An 18198-nucleotide genomic window follows, 5' to 3' on the forward strand; every position below is an offset into this window, starting at 1 on the left:
AATCAAGGGGGAATGTCACGTCCCAGTAATTCACTGTGGCTGGTAGATCTACAGAGAGCTTACAAAACTTGGTCCTCACAGGGAGAGTTAAATGTTGGATTTCTACACATGCGTGCCTGGTTTGGGGAGTTAGATTCCTTGTTATAAACCTGTTTGTATTGTGTTCAATTCCGTTGCAGAGCATGTACTCCCGGGTGCCAGAGTGTCAGGTCACAACATATTATTATGTGGGCTTCGCCTACCTGATGATGCGACGTTACCAGGATTCGATCCGTGTGTTTGCCAACATATTGCTATATATTCAGAGAACAAAGAACATGTTTCAGCGCTCGACCTACAAATATGAGATGGTAAACAAAAAACCAATGTTTATGGGGCTGCGTATATACGATCTACTCCTTCTCATTTGAACTTGTTTAATTCAAAATGCTAGCACAAAAAAGTGCCTCCAGGGCTGTTTTTTATTTAAATTAAATTATTAATCTACTGGATAATTCCATTTTTTTTTTTTTCAATCAAAAAACGACTTTCAATTAGCAAGAGTAGATGGTACATTTTATTTGAATTTTTGTTCTCCATTTTTTCACTACTTTTCCTGACAATTTGCCAAATTAAAAAGCAGAACCACAAGGGTAATAATCTCTGGATTACTACCTGAGCCACGTGCAAATTTGGCTAGGGTAAATAAAATTAGAGAGTTAAATGCGTGGCTCAAAGACTGGTGTGGGAGAAATGGGTTTTGCTTCTTGGGACACTGGCATCAGTACTGGGACAAGAGAAAGCTGTTCCGTTGGGACGGACTTCACTTGGCCAGTGCTGGGACTAGAGTCCTGGCGAATCGAATAACTAGGGCTGTAGAGAGGGCTTTAAACTAATTAGTTGGGTGGGAGGTTTTAAGAGAGCGAAAAATAAAAATGACAGCGGAGAAGGCAATAGAGCAAGGTAGCAGTGGGGGAATTAAAAACCAGAGTGTGTCAGGAAGGGACAGAATGTATAATGGTAAAGTAGTAAAGGGGGTAAAAGCAGGAATAAATTGTCAGAAAACATATTTGAAAGTTCTTTATCTGAATGCACGCAGCATTCGTAACAAAATAAACGAGTTGACAGTACAAATAACTACACATGGGTATGATCTGGTGGCCATTACGGAAACATGGCTGCAAGATGATCATGACTGGGAACTAAACATACAAGGGTATTTGACAATTAGGAAGGAAAGGGAGGTGGGGTTGCTATGTTAATCAAGGATGGAATCACTGCAATAGTCAGAAATGATATTGGGTCGAAGGATCAGGATAGTGAAACAGTTTGGGTGGAGATAAGGAATAATAAGGGGGAAAAGTCACTAGTGGGCGTAGTCTATAGGCCTCCTAACAGTTGCAACTCTGTTGGTCGGTGTATAAATCAGGAAATAGTTGGGGCTTGTAATAAGGGAACAGCTATAATCATGGGGGATTTTAACTTTCATATTGACTGGACTAATCAAATTGGGCATGGCAACCTTGAGGAAGAGTTCATAGAGTGTATTAGGGATGGGTTCCTTGAGCAGTATGTAACTGAACCAACCAGGGGGCAGGCAATCTTAGATCTGGTCCTGTGTAATGAGACAGGATTAATAAAAAATGTCCTAGTAAAGGATCCCCTTGGAATGAGTGATCATAATATGGTTGAATTCCAAATTCAGTTTGAGGGTGAGAGTTGGATCTCAAACCAGCGTACTGAGCTTAAATAAAGGAGACTATGAAGGTATGAGAGTAGAATTGACTAAAGTGGACTGGGAAAACAGATTAAAGTGTAAGACGGTACAAGAGCAATGGTCTACATTCAAGGAGATATTTCACATCTTTCAAGATAAATATATTCCACTGAGGAAAAAGGGGAGTAAAAGAAAAGACAGCCATCCGTGGCTTAGTAAAGTAATAAAGGATAGTATCCGACTGAAAACAAGGGCATATAAAGTAGCCAAATCTAGTGGGAGGATAGAAGATTGGGAAGCATTTAAAAGCCAGCAAACAATAACTAAAAGATTAATTAAGAAAGGGAAGATAGATTATGAAAGTAAACTAGCAAAAAAATATAAAAACAGATAGCAAAAGTTTCTACAGCTATATAAAAAGAAAAAGGGTGGCTAAAGTGGTGGGGAACATGGAGATGGCAAAGATGCTGAACAAATATTTTGTATCAGTCTTTACGGTAGAGGACACTAAAAATATCCCAACACTGGACAAACAGGGTGCAATGGGGTCGGGGGGGGGGAGCTAAACACGATTAAAATCACTAAGGAGATGATACTCGGTAAAATAATGGGACTTAAGGCGGATAAATCCCCCGGACCTGATGGCCTACATCCTAGGGTCTTGAGAGAAGTGGCGGTAGGGATTGTGGATGCATTGGTGATTATTTTCCAAAACTCCCTGGACTCAGGAAAGGTTCCGGCAGATTGGAAAACTGCTAATGTAACACCCTTATTTAAGAAGGGAAGTAGACAGAAAGCCAGAAACTATAGACCAGTTAGCCTAACATCTGTGGTTGGCAAAATGTTGGTGTCCATTATTAAGGAAACAGTAACAGAGCATTTGGATAAACATAATTTAATAGGACAGAGTCAGCATGGTTTTATGAAGGGGAAGTCATGTTTGACAAATTTGCTCGAATTCTTTGAGGACGTAACATACAGGGTGGATAAAGGGGAACCAGTGGATGTAGTGTATTTGGACTTCCAAAAGGCATTTGACAAGGTTCCACACAAAAGATTACTGATCAAGATAAAAAAAATCACGGGATTGGGGGTAATATACTGACATGGGTGGAAGATTGGCTATCTAACAGAAAACAAAGAGTTGGGATAAATGGTTCGTTCTCGGGTTGGCAATCAGTAACCAGTGGTGTTCCGCAGGGGTCAGTGCTGGGACCCCAACTCTTTACAATCTATATTAATGATTTGGAGGAAGGGACCGAGTGCAACATATCCAAGTTTGCCGATGATACAAAGATGGGAGGGAAAGCAGTGAGTGAGGAGGACATAAAAAACCTGCAGAAGGACATAGACAGGCTAAGTGAGTGGGCAGAGATTTGGCAGATGCAATATAATGTTGGAAAGTGTGAGGTTATGCACTTTGGCAGAAAAAAATGAAAGAGCAAGTTATTATCTAAATGGAGAGAAACTGCAAAGTGCTACAGTACAAAGGGATCTGGGGGTCCTGGTGCATGAAACACAAAAAGTTAGTATGCAGGTGCAGCAGGTGATCAGGAAGGCCAATGGAATCTTGGCTTTTATTGCAAGGGGGATGGAGTATAAAAACAGGGAAGTCTTGCTGCAGTTATACAAGGTATTGGTGAGGCCACATCTGGAATACTGCGTGCAGTTTTGGTTTCCATATTTAAGAAAAGATATACTTGCTCTCGAGGCGGTTCAGAGAAGGTTCACTCGGTTGATTCCGGAGATGAGGGGGTTGACGTATGAGGAAAGGTTGAGTAGGTTGGGACTCTACTCATTGGAGTTCAGAAGAATGAGAGGCGATCTTATCGAAACATATAAGATTGTGAGGGGGCTTGATTGGGTGGATGCAGTGAGGATGTTTCCACTGATGGGTGAGACTAGAACTAGGGGGCATAATCTTAGAATAAGGGGCTGCCCTTTCAAAACTGAGATGAGGAGAAACTTCTTCACTCAGAGGGTAGTAAATCTATGGAATTTGCTACCCCAGAGAGCTGTGGAAGCTGCAACATTAAATAAATTTAAAATGGAGATAGACAGTTTCCTAGCAGATAAGGGAATTAGGGGTTCCGGGGAGAGGGCAGGGAAGTGGACGTGAGTCTAGATTTGGATCAGCCATGAGCCTATTGAATGGCGGAGCAGGCCCGAGGGGCCATATGGCCTACTCCTGCTCCTACTTCTTATGTTCTTAATGGTTCCCCAGCTAACATCAACCCTTCTACCTCACCCAAATGGCCATTTTGCATGTGTAAGCCTAGCTAGTGGGTGTCAACCAGCCAGGAGGGGGAATCGTTGCCAAGTTCAGTCTTGTTCTTATCCCCAGGGTCCATATGTGCTGAACTTCCAGCAGGAATCACTGGATAGCGATTAGGAGCGAAGAAAGACTTGCAGCGCCTTTCATGACCTCAGGATGTCCCAAAGCGCTCTACAGCCAATGAAGTACTTTTGAAGTAGTCACTGTTGTAATGTAGGAAACGTGGCAGCCAATTTGCGCACAGCAAGCTCCCACAAACAGCAATGTGATAATGACCAGATAATCTGATGTTGATTGAGGGATAAATATTGGCCAGGACACCGGGGATAACTCCCCTGCTCCTCTTCAATTAGTGCCATGGGATCTTTTACGTCCACCTGTGAGAGCCGACGGGGCCTCGGTTTACCGTCTCATCCGAAAGATGGCCCTTCCGACAGTGCGGCACTCCCTCAGTACTGCACTGGAACGTCGGCCTAGTTTTTTGTGCTCACGTCTCTGGAGTGAGTCTTGAACCCACAACCTTCTGACTCCGAGGCAAGAGTGCTACGCACTGAGCAGCACCATGGCAGATTTTCTTTCCTTCCTCCCCCTCTCCCTCCCTTCCTCCCTCCCCTCACTCCATCGCAGGCAAGGGAACTGAGACCAAATATATTACCCATGATCCTGCCCTAGCTGAGAACAGCTAACGCCAGAGACTGGACCTGCCCTCCTGGTACCACAGCAGGCGATGCATTTGTCCGCTAAGCCATTGATGCTGGCACCAGACCCGCTTAATGCTTTGCGTGTATATACAGCGGAATCTTGATTTATACAGTGGGGGTGGAGTTGAACAGGAATGCTGTGTCTATAACTGTGTAAGGATACTAACTTAAGATTTGGTGTCAACTTGCCTACATTCAAACCTCAAATAGTGAGTCATTTTGAGCTTGTTGCTCATGGACGAAAACAGTTGCCTTCTGGACAACTTGTGTGAGAATCTTAAATGGCATTTGGAGTGTTTATGCTGCGTTTATTCCTGAGATTTGCTGCAGGGTCTTCTCACTACCCAGTCGTGGTGTGTTAAACCGATACGCGTGTCGGTATTCCAAACAATTGTGTGGAATGGACCACAAGTAGGAATAATTTTATAGATGTAAGGAAAACTCCATTTTCTCTTTTTTTTTTCCCGACCCCTTTTTAAACCCGTCTGTAGATAAACAAACAGAACGAACAGATGCATAATCTGTTGGCCATTGCCTTGACGCTGTACCCGATGAGGATCGACGAGAGCATCCATACCCAGCTGCGGGAGAAGTATGGAGACAAAATGCTGCGCATGCAGAAAGGGTAGGTTCTCGTCTATTTTTTTTAATGTTACAATTGTTCATTTATGACGCGTTGTCCTACATGCATTTTAGGAAGAATGTGAAGGCCTTAGAGAGGGTGCATAAAAGATTTATGAGAATGATTCCAGGGATGAGGGACCAGTTACGTGGATAGACTGGAGAAGCTGGGGTTGTTCTCCTTCGAGCAGAGACGGTTAAGAGGAGATTTGATAGAGGTGTTCAAAATCATGAGGGGTCTGGACAGAGTAGATAGAGAGAAACTGTTCCCATTGGCGGAAGGGTCGAGAACCAGAGGACACCGATTTAAGGTGATTGGCAGAAGAACCAAAGGCGACATGAGGAAAATATTTTTTACGCAGTGAGTGGTTAGGACCTGGAATGCACTGCCTGAGAGGGTGGTGGAGGCAGATTCAATTGTGGCTTTCAAAAGGGAATTGGATAAGTACCTGAAGGAAAAAAATTTGCAGGGCTACGGGGAAAGGGCGGGGGAGTGGGACTAGCTGAAGTGCTCTTGCCGAATGGCCTCCTTCTATGCTGTAACCATTCTGTGATTCTATAATTACAACAACATGCTGAGGGGAGATTTAATTGAGGTATATAAAATTATATAGGGCCTAGATAGAGTGGATAGGAAGGACCTATTTCCCTTAGCAGCCAGGGGGGCATAGATTTCAAAGTAATTGGTAGAAGGATTAGAGGGGCGTTGAGGAGAACTTTTTTCACCCAGAGGGTGGTGGGGGTCTGGAACGCACTGCCTGAAAGGGTGGTAGAGGCAGAAACCCTCATCACATTTAAAAAGTACTTGGATATGCACTTGAAGTGCGGTAACCCACAGGGCTACGGACCAAGAGCTGGAAAGTGGGATTAGGCTGGAGAGCTCTTTTACGGCCGGCGCGGACACGATGGGCCAAATGGCCTCCTTCTGTGCCGTAAATGTCTATTATTCATAAAGTAAAAAGTGCTTCACAGGAGCGTTTTCATGGGATCCTGTTTTTTTCCATTTTTAAACAGGCCATTTTAGTGATGTGTTTTGACCTCTGCTGTTTGCAGAGTAATTAAATTGATTTTGAATCAGAATTTCTGCTGATAAAAGTGGTTAGTATTCAAATCTTTGAACTAGGGGCCCATTTAATCATTGTTTAGATTGCTGCGTTGCTGAATCAATGAAAGACGCTTAATGGAAATGTTAGTTCGCTTTCTGAAACATGCTTGCTTTCCGTTGGGAACAGATATTGGGCTGACCGTAAGCAGCCGATGACTTCAACGATAATTGTGTGCTAATTGTGCGCTTTCTGCTTGGATCAGGATTTTGTATTCAAGTGTTCCTGCTTGCATCAAGAATTGTGTGTAAAAGAATTGGGGAGCAGGTGTTAAATGTGTGGCTGCATCCTAAAGGAAACGTGGACTTTGCCTAAAATTGATTTTTTTTTAATGAGACTATAATTAGGAGAAAATATTAAGATAAAGGCACAAGACGATAGCAGCACTGGTCAGAAGTCTACAACCTCTGGAACAGATGTTGATCATAGAAGAGGGGATTTGAGGGGAAATGTCTTCACCCAGAGGGTTGTGGGGGTCTGGAACTCACTGCCTGAAAGGGTGGTAGAGGCAGGAACCCTAACCACATTTAAAAAGTACTTGGATGTGCACTTGGGATGCTGTAACCTGCAGGGCTACGGACCAAGAGCTGGGAAGTGGGATTAGGCTGGATAGCTCTTTGTTGGCCGGCGCGGACACGATGGGCCGAAATGGCCTCCTTCCGTGCTGTAACTTTCTATGATTCTATTCTATGATTAATAAAACCTCAGCTGTCAATTCAAACCCCGTTTATTATTTCCCGGACTTCTTGTAGTCCTCAGTTTTTCGAGATTTTGAAAAATTCTGAACCGGCTACAGTCAATGGGAAAGGGAAGCCTAAAATTTAGGAACAAGAAACTAAATTAAAATGACATTTATAGCAATATCTTGGCTTTCCAAACTTCCCATCAGGTTCTGTGATTCTGAAACTAATATCCCGGAAGCCCCTTTCCTAATCAGAATTTACCAAGTTTTTTTTGTTAAACCCTTCCATAGTTTTCTGTTCCGCCACCCCTGCAGGTAATCTGCTCCAACATTTTATAGAAACATAGAAGATAGGAGCAGGCCATTCGGCCCCTCGAGCCTGCTCCGCCATTCAATGCGATCATGGCTGATCATCCAAATTCAGTACCCTGTCCCTGCTTTCTCCCCATATCCCTTGATCCCTTTAGCTTTAAGAAATATATCCAACTCCTTCTTGAATATATTTAATGAATTGGCCTCAACTGCCTTCTGTGGTAGAGAATTCCACAGGTTCACCACTCTCTGGGTGAAGAAATTCCTCCTCATCTCAGTCCTAAATGGCTTACCCCTTATCCTTCGACTGTGACCCCTGATTCTGGACTCTCCCGCCATCAGGAACATCCTTCCTGCATCTAGTCTGTCTAGTCCTGTTAGAATTTTATAAGTTTCAATGAGATCCCCTCTCATTCTTCTAAACTCCAACGAGTATAAGCCCAATCGACCCAATCTCCTCGTACGTCATTCCTGCCACCCCAGTTATCAGTCTGGTGAATCTTCGCTGCACTCTCTCCATGGCAAGAACATCCTTCCTCAGATAAGGCGACCAAAACTGCACACAATACTCAAGGTGTGGTCTCACCAAGGCCCTGTACAACTGCAGCAAGACATCCTTGCTCCTGTACTCGAATCCTCTCGCTATGAAGGCCAACATACCATTTGCCTTCTGAACCGCCTGCTGCACCTGCATGCTTACCTTCAGCGACTGGTGCACAACGACGCCCAGGTCTCGTTGCACTTCCCCTTTTCCCAATCTATTGCCGTTCAGATAATAATCTGTCTTCCTGTTTTTGCCACCGAAGTGGATAACCTCGCATTTATCCACATTGGACAGATGCATGGCAAATGCAGTATAATCACCCAACCTGTCCAATTCATACTGGAGTTTCTCTGCATCCTCCTCACAGCACACAAGCCCACCCAGCTTTGTGTCATCTGCAAACTTGGAGATATTACATCTAGTTCCCTCGTCTAGATCATATATATATATATATTGTGACTAGCTGGGGTCCTAGCACCGATCCCTGCGGTACCCCACTAGTCACTGCCTGCCACTCGGAAAAAGACCCATTTATTCCAACTCTTTGCTTCCTGTCTGCCAACCAGTTCTCTATCCAAGACAGTACCTTACCCCGAATCCCATGTGATTTAACTTTACACGCTAATCTCTTATGCGGAACATTATCGAAAGCCTTCTGAAAGTCCAAATACACCACATCCACTGGTTCTCCCTTATCTATTCTACCAGTTACATCCTCAAAAAATTCCAGTAGATTAGTCAAGCATGATTTACCTTTTGTAAATCCATGTTGACTTTGTCCGATCCTGTCACTGTTTTCCAAGTGCTCTGCTATTGCATCTTTTATAATGGACTCTAGCATTTTCCCCACTACTGATGTCAGGCTATAATTCCCCGTTTTCTCTCTACCACCTTTTTTAAATAGCGGGGTTATATTAGCTACCCTCCAATCCATGGGAACTGTTCCAGAGTCTATAGAATTTTGGAAGATGACCAGCAATGCATCTACTATTTCTAAGGCCACTTCCTTAAGTACCCTAGTATGTAGATTATCATCGTCTTATTAAAATAAAACTGTTGACTAACTTTCCTATTTTCTTTGACACCTTGGATTTGGCTCAGTGGGTAGCACACTCACCTGAGTGAGAAGGTTGTAGGTTCAAGACCCACTCCAGGGACTTGGGCACACAATCCAGGCTGACACTCCCAGTGCAGTACTGAGGGAGTGCTGCGCTGTCTGAGGTGCCGTCTTTCGGATGAGACGTTAAACCGAGGCCCCCTCTTAGGTGGACGTAAAAGATCCCGCAGCACTACTTCGATGTAGAGACGGGGTCCTGGCCAACATCTATCCCTCAACCAACACCTAAAACATGATTTGGTTATTTATTTCATTGCGGTTTGTGGGACCTTGCTGTGCACAAATTGGCTGCTGCGTTTCAGCATTACAACAGTGACTGACTACTCTTCAAAAGTACTTCAACAACACAACAACTTGCATTTATATAACGCCTTTAACGTAGCAAAACGTCCCAAGGCGCTGCACAAGAGCGTTATCGGACAAAATTTGCACCGAGCCACATGAGATGACCAAAAGCTTGGTCAAAGAGGTAGGTTTTAAGGAGCGTCTTTAAAGGAGGGGAGAGCAAGGTAGAGAGGCGGAGAGGTTTAGGGAGGAAATTCCAGAGCTTAAGGCCTCGACAGCTGAAGGCTGGAGTGATTAAAATAGCGGATGCACATGAGGTCAGAGTTGGCTGTGAAGAATTTGGGATGTCCTGAGATCATGAAAGGCTCTATATAAATGCAAGTCTCTCTTGAGTTTTAAACTGTTGCTGTGTCTGTGCCTGTCAGAACTTTCCCGGATCCAAATTCTCCATACCTGTGAAAATTTCACGGCCTCTGTTAAGTGCCCCCTCGTTGTTTTGCAGTGTAAAATCCCAGGCTACAATCCTTCCTCGTACCTCAGCCTTGTGTACCTCCTCTGGACTCCATCCCTGTAGGCGGTTTTTACACTCCTTTAACCCAGATCCTGCCGCTGGTCGCCAGGAGATGTAAGCGGTTTTGATCCTAGCCCAATTGCTAGACGGACGGTTCGAATCGCCCCCCGCCTTATGAAAGTTCTATACCCGGGAATTATTATTCAGAGTGTAAATGGAATAAGTCACGGACAGGAATGCTTCAGTGAAAAATCAAACTTGTATTTATTTGGTCTAACATACACTGGCTAAAACATGCACTACTGAACGAAATTACTATCCCTGTGGAGAATAAAATCCAGATTACAATCAACATACATACAGTACAAAACTGGAGACTATAACAAGCAGTAATTCCCTTATTGCTATGGTGGACGCTGATTCCACCCCTACCAACGAATTACCCAGTCGCATAAACCCCTTCGCCTGGCTGAACCAAACGAAGCTCCCCCCTCCGGAATAGCCCAAAAACTTCACTTCTGAGAGACTATGCTTACCCCAGTTTCGATCGCTCTGCTCGTCGGCTTTCTCTGGTAATTCTTGTCTTGTTGGAGCAGGAACGAGAGAGAGAGAATGGTGGAAAAGAATCTGTCTTTATAGCTAGTCTGCCTGTCTTTTCCCACCAATCTTAAAAATCCATTTGCTTCTGAGCACTCCGGTGCTAAATCTGTGATGGGTCATCGTCGGACCCATGCGTATTGGGTTAATGGCCCTAACTCTGGGACATATCTTTCGGTCTTTGCTGGGTGAGCTAGTGGGTTCATTGTTCTGCTTCTCTTCTGAGATGGAGGTGAGAAGTGCTTTGCATATTAGAGTGGTTTTTTCTAATCAATTTCAATGGCCCCCTTCCTTTTTCCAGGACTGTCGGCCGGACCCATACATACTGGATGAGTTCTTTTGTCACAGCCAACTGCCATGTGTTCTCTGGCATTTTAACAAAACCAGTCTTTCATGTATCTGCACAGGGCGATCCCATAACAGGGAAAATACCCTCAGAAAAATCCCATAAAGTCCACAAAAAAAAATTCTTGACTGAATCCATTCTTCAGAGACTTTGCGATCTCTTCATCCCCCATAAAATCTACACCTGGCTTGTAATACAGACCAGAATTGGGTATGGTGTTCCAGGTATAACTTCAACATCACTTCCTTTTATAACTCACACCCCTGGCTATATATCCCATTATTTTAATTGCTTTCTCGCCTCCTGTGGACACAAAACCATTGGTTTAAACAACCTAAATGGCCCAGCCCTCTTCCTGCTCTGTTACCTCAAGCCCTCTGTAATTTAATATGTAACCTGCAGTCTCGCTGCTTCTACCTAATCCCATGACTTTATACATAACCGTGTTGAACTTCGTCTGCCACTGACCTAGCCTGTCCGGGTCTCTGGATTATTGTACTATTAACATCGTTAGCCACTGCATCCAATTACGTGTTAGCTGCAAACGCTGGATAATATACCCTTGTGGAACTCCGCTGCAATGTTGCCTGTAAGCGGTCCCTTTACACTGTAAAAGCCAGTGAGTGGACTGTGCGGGACCTTTCAGATTACTGGGCAGCCGCGCGCACGCACCTTAACAGGAACATTGCTCCACTGGTAACCAGTTTCCACTCTGACAGCTCCCCACACAGCACCAGCCCTTGTTTATCTTTGGCACACGTTTTGTGAATCGGTCTGTTCGATGGAACAGTCAAATGCTTCCCCGAGCCATTTGAAGTTAAGAGTGCAGAAGGAGGCCAAACGACTTGGTGTCTGTGACTAAAGCAATCCAGAAACTAATCCCACTGCTCTGCTCTCTCCCCATATCATCTTCCTCCCTATCGGATGTTTATCCGCTTTTTCTCTTTAAAAATGCGATGGTCTGTGCCTCGACTCCGTTCCAACTGAGGTGTCTTCTACATTCCAGGGAGAATGAAGCATCTGTGGTGCAACATTGCCACCTACTGGTGGTGTAGCATAATGCATACAAGGATTACGGTAATAACCGCAGAATTGATAGGTTCAGAGCAAGTCCTCTGAGGTTGCTTAGAAACTGTTTTTCGAGATGTATAAATAGGATCACTTTCAGTCATTCTTTGACATTTCGCACTGACGGCTCGCCTGGATTTGGTTCCAAGTCCCTGGTGGCTTGCCTACTTGTAAGCACGTAGACAAATGGGGCTAGAAATGAGTTTGTTTGCTGGGTAGAGGGCTCAATCCCAGCTCCAGAATGGGTAGGCCCTCGCTTTATATTACCGTACCCGTTTGTGGCTTCCCTTAGCTGCTGTTTAAGAAGAGGTATTTCAATAGACTCCCGCAAGTCCCTATCATCATGAAATTCTGAGATAGCGAGACGTGCTGAAGCAGCACTACAGGTGTGTGTATATATATATATCTGGTATTAACAGTATTCCAGCTGAAACCGTAACCTGTCATTTCTCCTTCAGCTGCTGTGATTTTCCAATGCTTTGTTTAGATGAAGGCTTCCCAATTTGTGTTTTTTTTCTTCTATAACCTTGCCCTTTTTTTTTCTCCTGATGATACAGCGAGATGCAGATTTTCGAGGAGCTGTTCAGTTTTGCCTGTCCCAAGTTCCTATCGCCAGTGGTGCCAAATTATGACTCGGTCCACCCCAACTACCACAAGGAGCCCTTCCTGCAGCAGCTGAAAGTGTTCATGGACGAGGTGCAGCAGCAGTCCGTACTGTCCACTATCCGTAGGTATGTGAGCTCAGAATGCAACAGGAGCAGCTGAAGCAAGTCCCTTTCATCCACTGGTGTGTTTGTAATAATGTACGTCAAAGATCCCGTGGGAAGTTACTTCCGGTTGACTTGTCCCTATGGAACCGTTCCCCAGCAAAGAGTCGACGCTTTTTAGGAGAGGGGAGATAGGGAAGGAAGTGAGCAAGGATGAATGGGGGGGGGGCCCAGACTGAAACAGTTTTGATTCAAAGCAACGGGGTACGGTAGCATCATGGTTATGTTACTGGACTAGTAATCCAGAGGCCTGGACTAATGACCTGGAGACGTGAGTTCAAATCCCACCATGGCAGCTGGGGAATTTAAATTCAGTTAAATAAATCTGGAATTAAAAAAAAAAAAAAAGCTGGTATCAGTAATGGTGACTGTTGTAAAAACCCATCTGGTCACTGATGTCCTTTTTAGGGAAGGAAATCTGCTGCCCTTACCCGATCTGGCCGATATGTGACTCCAGACCCACAGCAATGTGGCTGACTCTTAACTGCCCCTCTGAAATGGCCCAGCAAGCCACTCAGTTGTACCAAACCGCTAGGAAAAACACCACACGGACTGCAGTGGTTCAAGAAGGCGGCTCACCACCACCACCTTCTCGAGGGCAATTAGGGACGGGCAATAAATGCTGGCCTTACCAGAGACGCCCACATCCCGTGAACAAATTTTAAAAATGCAGCCCAATTCCAGAGTCGGTTAAGCATTGAAACACTGAAATCTTGGACAACCTCCTGACGCGGGCAAGAGATCCATTAATTGAGTCAAGGCGACACTCGAGGAGACTTGACGAGCACAGCTCGAGGCACAAAGATGCACAGATCAATTAATAGTCACGGGGCATTGCATTAGTTGGTTTTATTTAACCATCTGATGCTGTGCTCCATTTTATATTTGTTTTAAATGTCATCGGTTTGGTTTTGCAGCCAGTATACATACATGCCACTCGCTCTCGCTTGCCGCTGATTTGGTTGCCTTCCCTGCCCTTGCAGTTTCCTGAAGCTGTACACCACAATGCCTGTTGTCAAGCTGGCCGGATTTCTTGACATGACCGAGCAGGAGTTCCGCATCAACCTCTTGGTCTTCAAGCACAAGATGAAGAACCTGGTATGGACAAGCGGGATCTCAGCCCTGGACGGCGAATTTCAATCTGCTTCTGAGGTTGACTTCTACATTGATAAGGTGGGTTTTGTCTGTGGGAAGAGCACCTTTTTATTCTACCAGTGGCCAACATTTATCCCTCAATCAACATCGCAAAAACAGATTCTCTGGTCATTATCACATGGCTGTTTGTGGGAGCTTGCTGTGCACAAATTGGCTGCCGCGTTTCCCACATTAGAGCAGTGACTACACTTCAAAAAGTACTTCATTGGCTGTGCAGCACTTTGGGGCGTCCTGAAGTCAACTGTTTTCAATTTCTGACCCTAAGGTATGAACAATGTTCCCTCTAATTTTTTTTGAGTGCGATGTCTCTTTAACTGGGTACGCGGCGGTCCCTTTAACCGGGTGCGCGGGCCATTCAAATTTTCGCGCATTGCGGTTTCTTCCCTGTAGAAGCAGGCGAGCGGCCTGCGGGGGAACCTCCAGACCGCAGCGCGGCCGCTGCAGCTTCACGGGAACATTGGGGTATGAGGCCTGGCTGAATCGGAACAGCCTGGGGATTGAACCCGGGCCTATGCAGCAGAGTACCAGACCGTGCCTTTACCCATAATGGAATGATTTGTATTTCTTGCTTAAAACTCGTTTCCTCTGTTGATTCAGGACATGATCCACATCGCAGACACCAAAGTGGCACGGCGATATGGCGACTTCTTCATCAGGCAGATTCACAAATTTGAAGAGGTGAGGCTGAACATTTTTACTTTACGTAACCCAACTTCATTAAGCCCTTTCTGGATCGGATATTCCCACCATTGAAGTGGAATGTGGAATTATCACATCCATGCCCCTGAATCTCTGGCTGTTTGAATTGGGCTTTATTTTTTTTTTAACTGCTCCAAAAGTGAATAACCGCATGAAAATTAAAAAGTTGTACAAAACGGGAGGAGGTAATTTTGCCACAAGGCGAGATTCGTTGAACTGTGCGGCACGGAGGTGCAATGTGGTAATTGGCGAGCCACCCATCAGCGGGATTGCTGGGCAAGCGAGTTGAATGCTTTTCCGGGGAGTGGATTGAGGATTATGTCTAACTGAAGTTGGATACTCGCTTCACAGATAGACAACAGATATCAAAATGTTTGAAGTGACCCTCATATAGTAAACCATTGGTAATGTGTTAAAGATTCTTCACTGATACAGAAACCTTACCCTGTGTCGTTTGTTTTACCTTTTTATTCCGGTGAATTTTTCTTGTCCAGCCCTGGAGAATGGATAACCTATCCAGGTGTACATAAGAAGCAGGAGCAGGAATCGGCCACTTGGCCCCTCGAGCCTGCTCCGCCATTCAATAAGATCATGGCTGATCTTGGGCTCAAAGCCACTTCCCCGCCCGCTCCCCATAACCCTTCACTCCCTTATCTTGCAAAAATCTGTCTATCTCCACTTTAAATGTATTTAATGACCCAGCCTCCACAGCTCCCTGGGGCAGAGAATTCCACAGATTTACGAGAATAAATTCCTCCTCATCTCAGTTCTAAAAGGGCAACCATTCTAAAACTGTGCCCCCGCGTTCTAGATTTCCCCACGAGGGGAAACACCCTCTCTGCATTTACCTTGTCGTGCCCCCTCAGTTTCAATAAGATCACCTCTCATTCTTCTAAATTCCAAGGAGTATAAGCCCAGCCTGCTCAACCTTTCCTCATAAGTCAACCCCCTCATCTCTGGAATTAACCTAGTGAATTGTCTCTGAACTGCCTCCAATGCAAGTATATCCTTCCTTAAATAAGGAGACCAAAATTGTACGCAGTACTCAAGCTGTAGCAGGACTTCCCTGCTTTTATACTCCAACCCCTTTGAAATAAAGGCCAACATTCCATTTGCCTTTTTGATTACTTGCTGTACCTGCATGCTAGCTTTTTGTGTTTCATGCACAAGGACCCCCCCAGGTCCCTCTGAACTGTGGCATTTTGTAATCTCTCTCCATTTAAACTAGCAGGCTAGCTGCACGGTGAAGCTCCCTTTACTTGACTGCAGTTATCGGCCTCCGCCTCAGAAAGAGCTCCTTCTCATAAGAACGCAAGAAGTAGCAGCAGGAGTCGGCCACACGGCCCCTTCGAGCCTGCTCCGCCATTCAGCAAGATCGCGGCTGATCTTCAACCTCGACTCCCCTTTCCCGCCCGATTTCCCCCACACCGCGAAGTTTTCCTGTTTCCTCCACCTGATTAACCTCATGGCCTCCTGATCGAAGTTTCCCATTTGGGCCACCTTGTGTGCAGTGGAGCTGCATCTAATGGGCTTGGGGTTTGAAAGCCACCAAATTCCACGGAGGAGTCCCAACAAACAGCAGAGAGAGGGAGGGTTTCGTCCTCCAGAGGGAACTTTAGAAGAGCATCTAGAAATAGAAGTGTTTGGGGAAAATTATTGTTGATGTTTTATATATTTATCTGAGGAAGGATGTTCTTGCCGTGGAGGGAGTGCAGCGAAGATTCACCAGACTGATACCTGGGATGGCAGGAATGACGTATGAGGAGAGATTGGGTCGATTGGGCTTATACTCGCTGGAGTTTAGAAGAATGAGAGGGGATCTCATTGAAACTTATAAAATTCTAACAGGACTAGATGCAGGAAGGATGTTCCCGATGGCCGGGGAGTCCAGAACCAGGGGTCACAGTCTAAGGATAAGGGGTAAGCCATTTAGGACAGAGATGAGGAGGAATTTCTTCACCGAGAGTGGTGAACTTGTGGAATTCTCTACCACAGAAGGCAGTAGAGGCCAATTCATTAAATATATTCAAGAAGGAGTTGGATATATTTCTTCAAGCTAAAGGGATCAAGGGATATGGGGAGAAGGCAGGGACAGGGTACTGAATTTGGATGATCAACCATGATCTCATTGAATGGCGGAGCAGGCTCGAGGGGCCGAATGGCCTACTCCTGCTCCTATCTTCTGTTTCTATGATTATTGATGTCCCTCAAACTTGAGACATTGCAAGGTGTTCAAGGTATAACGAGAAAGAAAGGTAGTTTTTTTTTTTCAATGCTGGTTCCTTCTTGCCTGGAGCTGGGATTTTAGCAGCTCCCATCGATCTGCAAACGTCCCTCCCCAACCGCAATCGACCCAAGATGATGACATCTACAGCAGGTAGACGTTGCTGCCGTAAGCTCCACTTTAACAGCGGATTTAATAAACGGTGCGTCACCTAACGCTCACTGTTGTAAAACCGGTGTGCCAGGAAGGAGGTCTGCTCGCGATAGGCTTGCCTCATCAGGCCAGAATATTTCATGCAAGTTTTATCTTTTTTGTTTTTGCAGCTGAACCGAAGCTTGAAGAAAATCACCCCGCGGTAATGGAACTTCTGTTCCCACAGCAGAGAAGGACCAACCGAGTATGTTGCTGCTTCCCAGAGCACAGTGACCGACAGTTGCCGTGCCTGTAACTGGGGCTTTTAATATCCGAACGGCCAGGTGTATTGCTTGGGTTGTAGGTGGTCCAGAGATCAATTTTAAGTACCATCGCAGTTCAAAACCTACTTGGGACCATTTGCACCTTAGTGACAAAACCAGTTGCCGTCTGCTTTGTTTTTATAATATATACAGCGCACATTATTAGCCTGCCTCGTGCTCGATGCGAGCCGACCAAGACTTTGTAAGGAATGACGCAACAGTGGAGGTGAAAAATTGCTGATGGTCTTCTGCGTGAATCGATGTTGGAACATTCAAAAAACAAAATGGCGGGGAGTTCACCAAGGCTGTATGTATTATAAAATAATAACGGGATACCATTTCTACAAATTGTTGATGCAATCCCAGTTGGAAAAAGCACCTTTTATATAAAAATGCACTCACCCCCTAATGTTCAGTGTAAAAGCAGATAATGCAGAAACGCGTTGAAGGGTGTTGCAGCCCCCTCCGTCTCTCTCTTTATTTTCAAGTGAAGATTGGGAATCCCCACCCAATAGACTGGAAATATCACTGTCCAGTTAATTTGGACAACTGGTCGCCTGATGATTGGGTCGGCCAGATACCTACAAAGCCCCCTGCCTCTGCAGCCCATCTGTGACCGATTTCGTGTCCGCTGGCTTTCTGGATGTGTTTGGATATTAAACATAACACCAAGTCTTTCAATAAAAATGAGTGTTCTTGCTGTCTCCTGGCTACTTGTCTTTTTATTCAAGGATATTGTTAACAGCCTTAATACTGTGTATGGCTGATTGTTGGGGGCAACGCAGAACAAGCATCAAAAGCAGCCCAGCCACGGTTTAGCTAAAAGACTCAAGCCCTGATTTTCTGCCAGCCGTCGAGCGGGTTTTCATGCGGGCGGGGGCCGAAAAGCGCCGAAATAGGGGGTTGCGACCCCTCCCCCCGCCTGATTCTCCGACTTTCGGACCGCCGTTTCTCCACGACCCGAATCAGTCACGCCCGCCGCTGGCGGGACTGGCCGTCGGGACCCTGATCACCAATTATTGGCATGTTTAATGCCATTT

General features: G+C 45.2%; 1 protein-coding gene across 2 annotated transcripts in view; it reads left to right on the plus strand.

Annotated features, from left to right (window-relative positions):
* eif3l (eukaryotic translation initiation factor 3 subunit L) overlaps nucleotides 1-17862 on the plus strand; it is a 79628-nt gene extending 61766 nt beyond the window's left edge. For both annotated transcript variants that reach the window (XM_085969601.1, XM_085969602.1), the window contains 6 exons: nucleotides 180-350; nucleotides 5164-5297; nucleotides 12416-12589; nucleotides 13609-13798; nucleotides 14378-14458; nucleotides 17027-17862. In XM_085969601.1, the coding sequence (XP_085825727.1) occupies nucleotides 180-350; nucleotides 5164-5297; nucleotides 12416-12589; nucleotides 13609-13798; nucleotides 14378-14458; nucleotides 17027-17062 (786 nt within the window). In that variant the 3' untranslated portion in view covers nucleotides 17063-17862. The remainder of the gene's footprint in view (nucleotides 1-179; nucleotides 351-5163; nucleotides 5298-12415; nucleotides 12590-13608; nucleotides 13799-14377; nucleotides 14459-17026) is intronic.
* Nucleotides 17863-18198: the final 336 nt, after the last annotated feature.

Source organism: Somniosus microcephalus, chromosome 28 (assembly GCF_052327205.1).
Source record: "Somniosus microcephalus isolate GS21.2 chromosome 28, FLI_Smic_1.0, whole genome shotgun sequence".
NCBI lineage: Eukaryota > Metazoa > Chordata > Chondrichthyes > Squaliformes > Somniosidae > Somniosus > Somniosus microcephalus.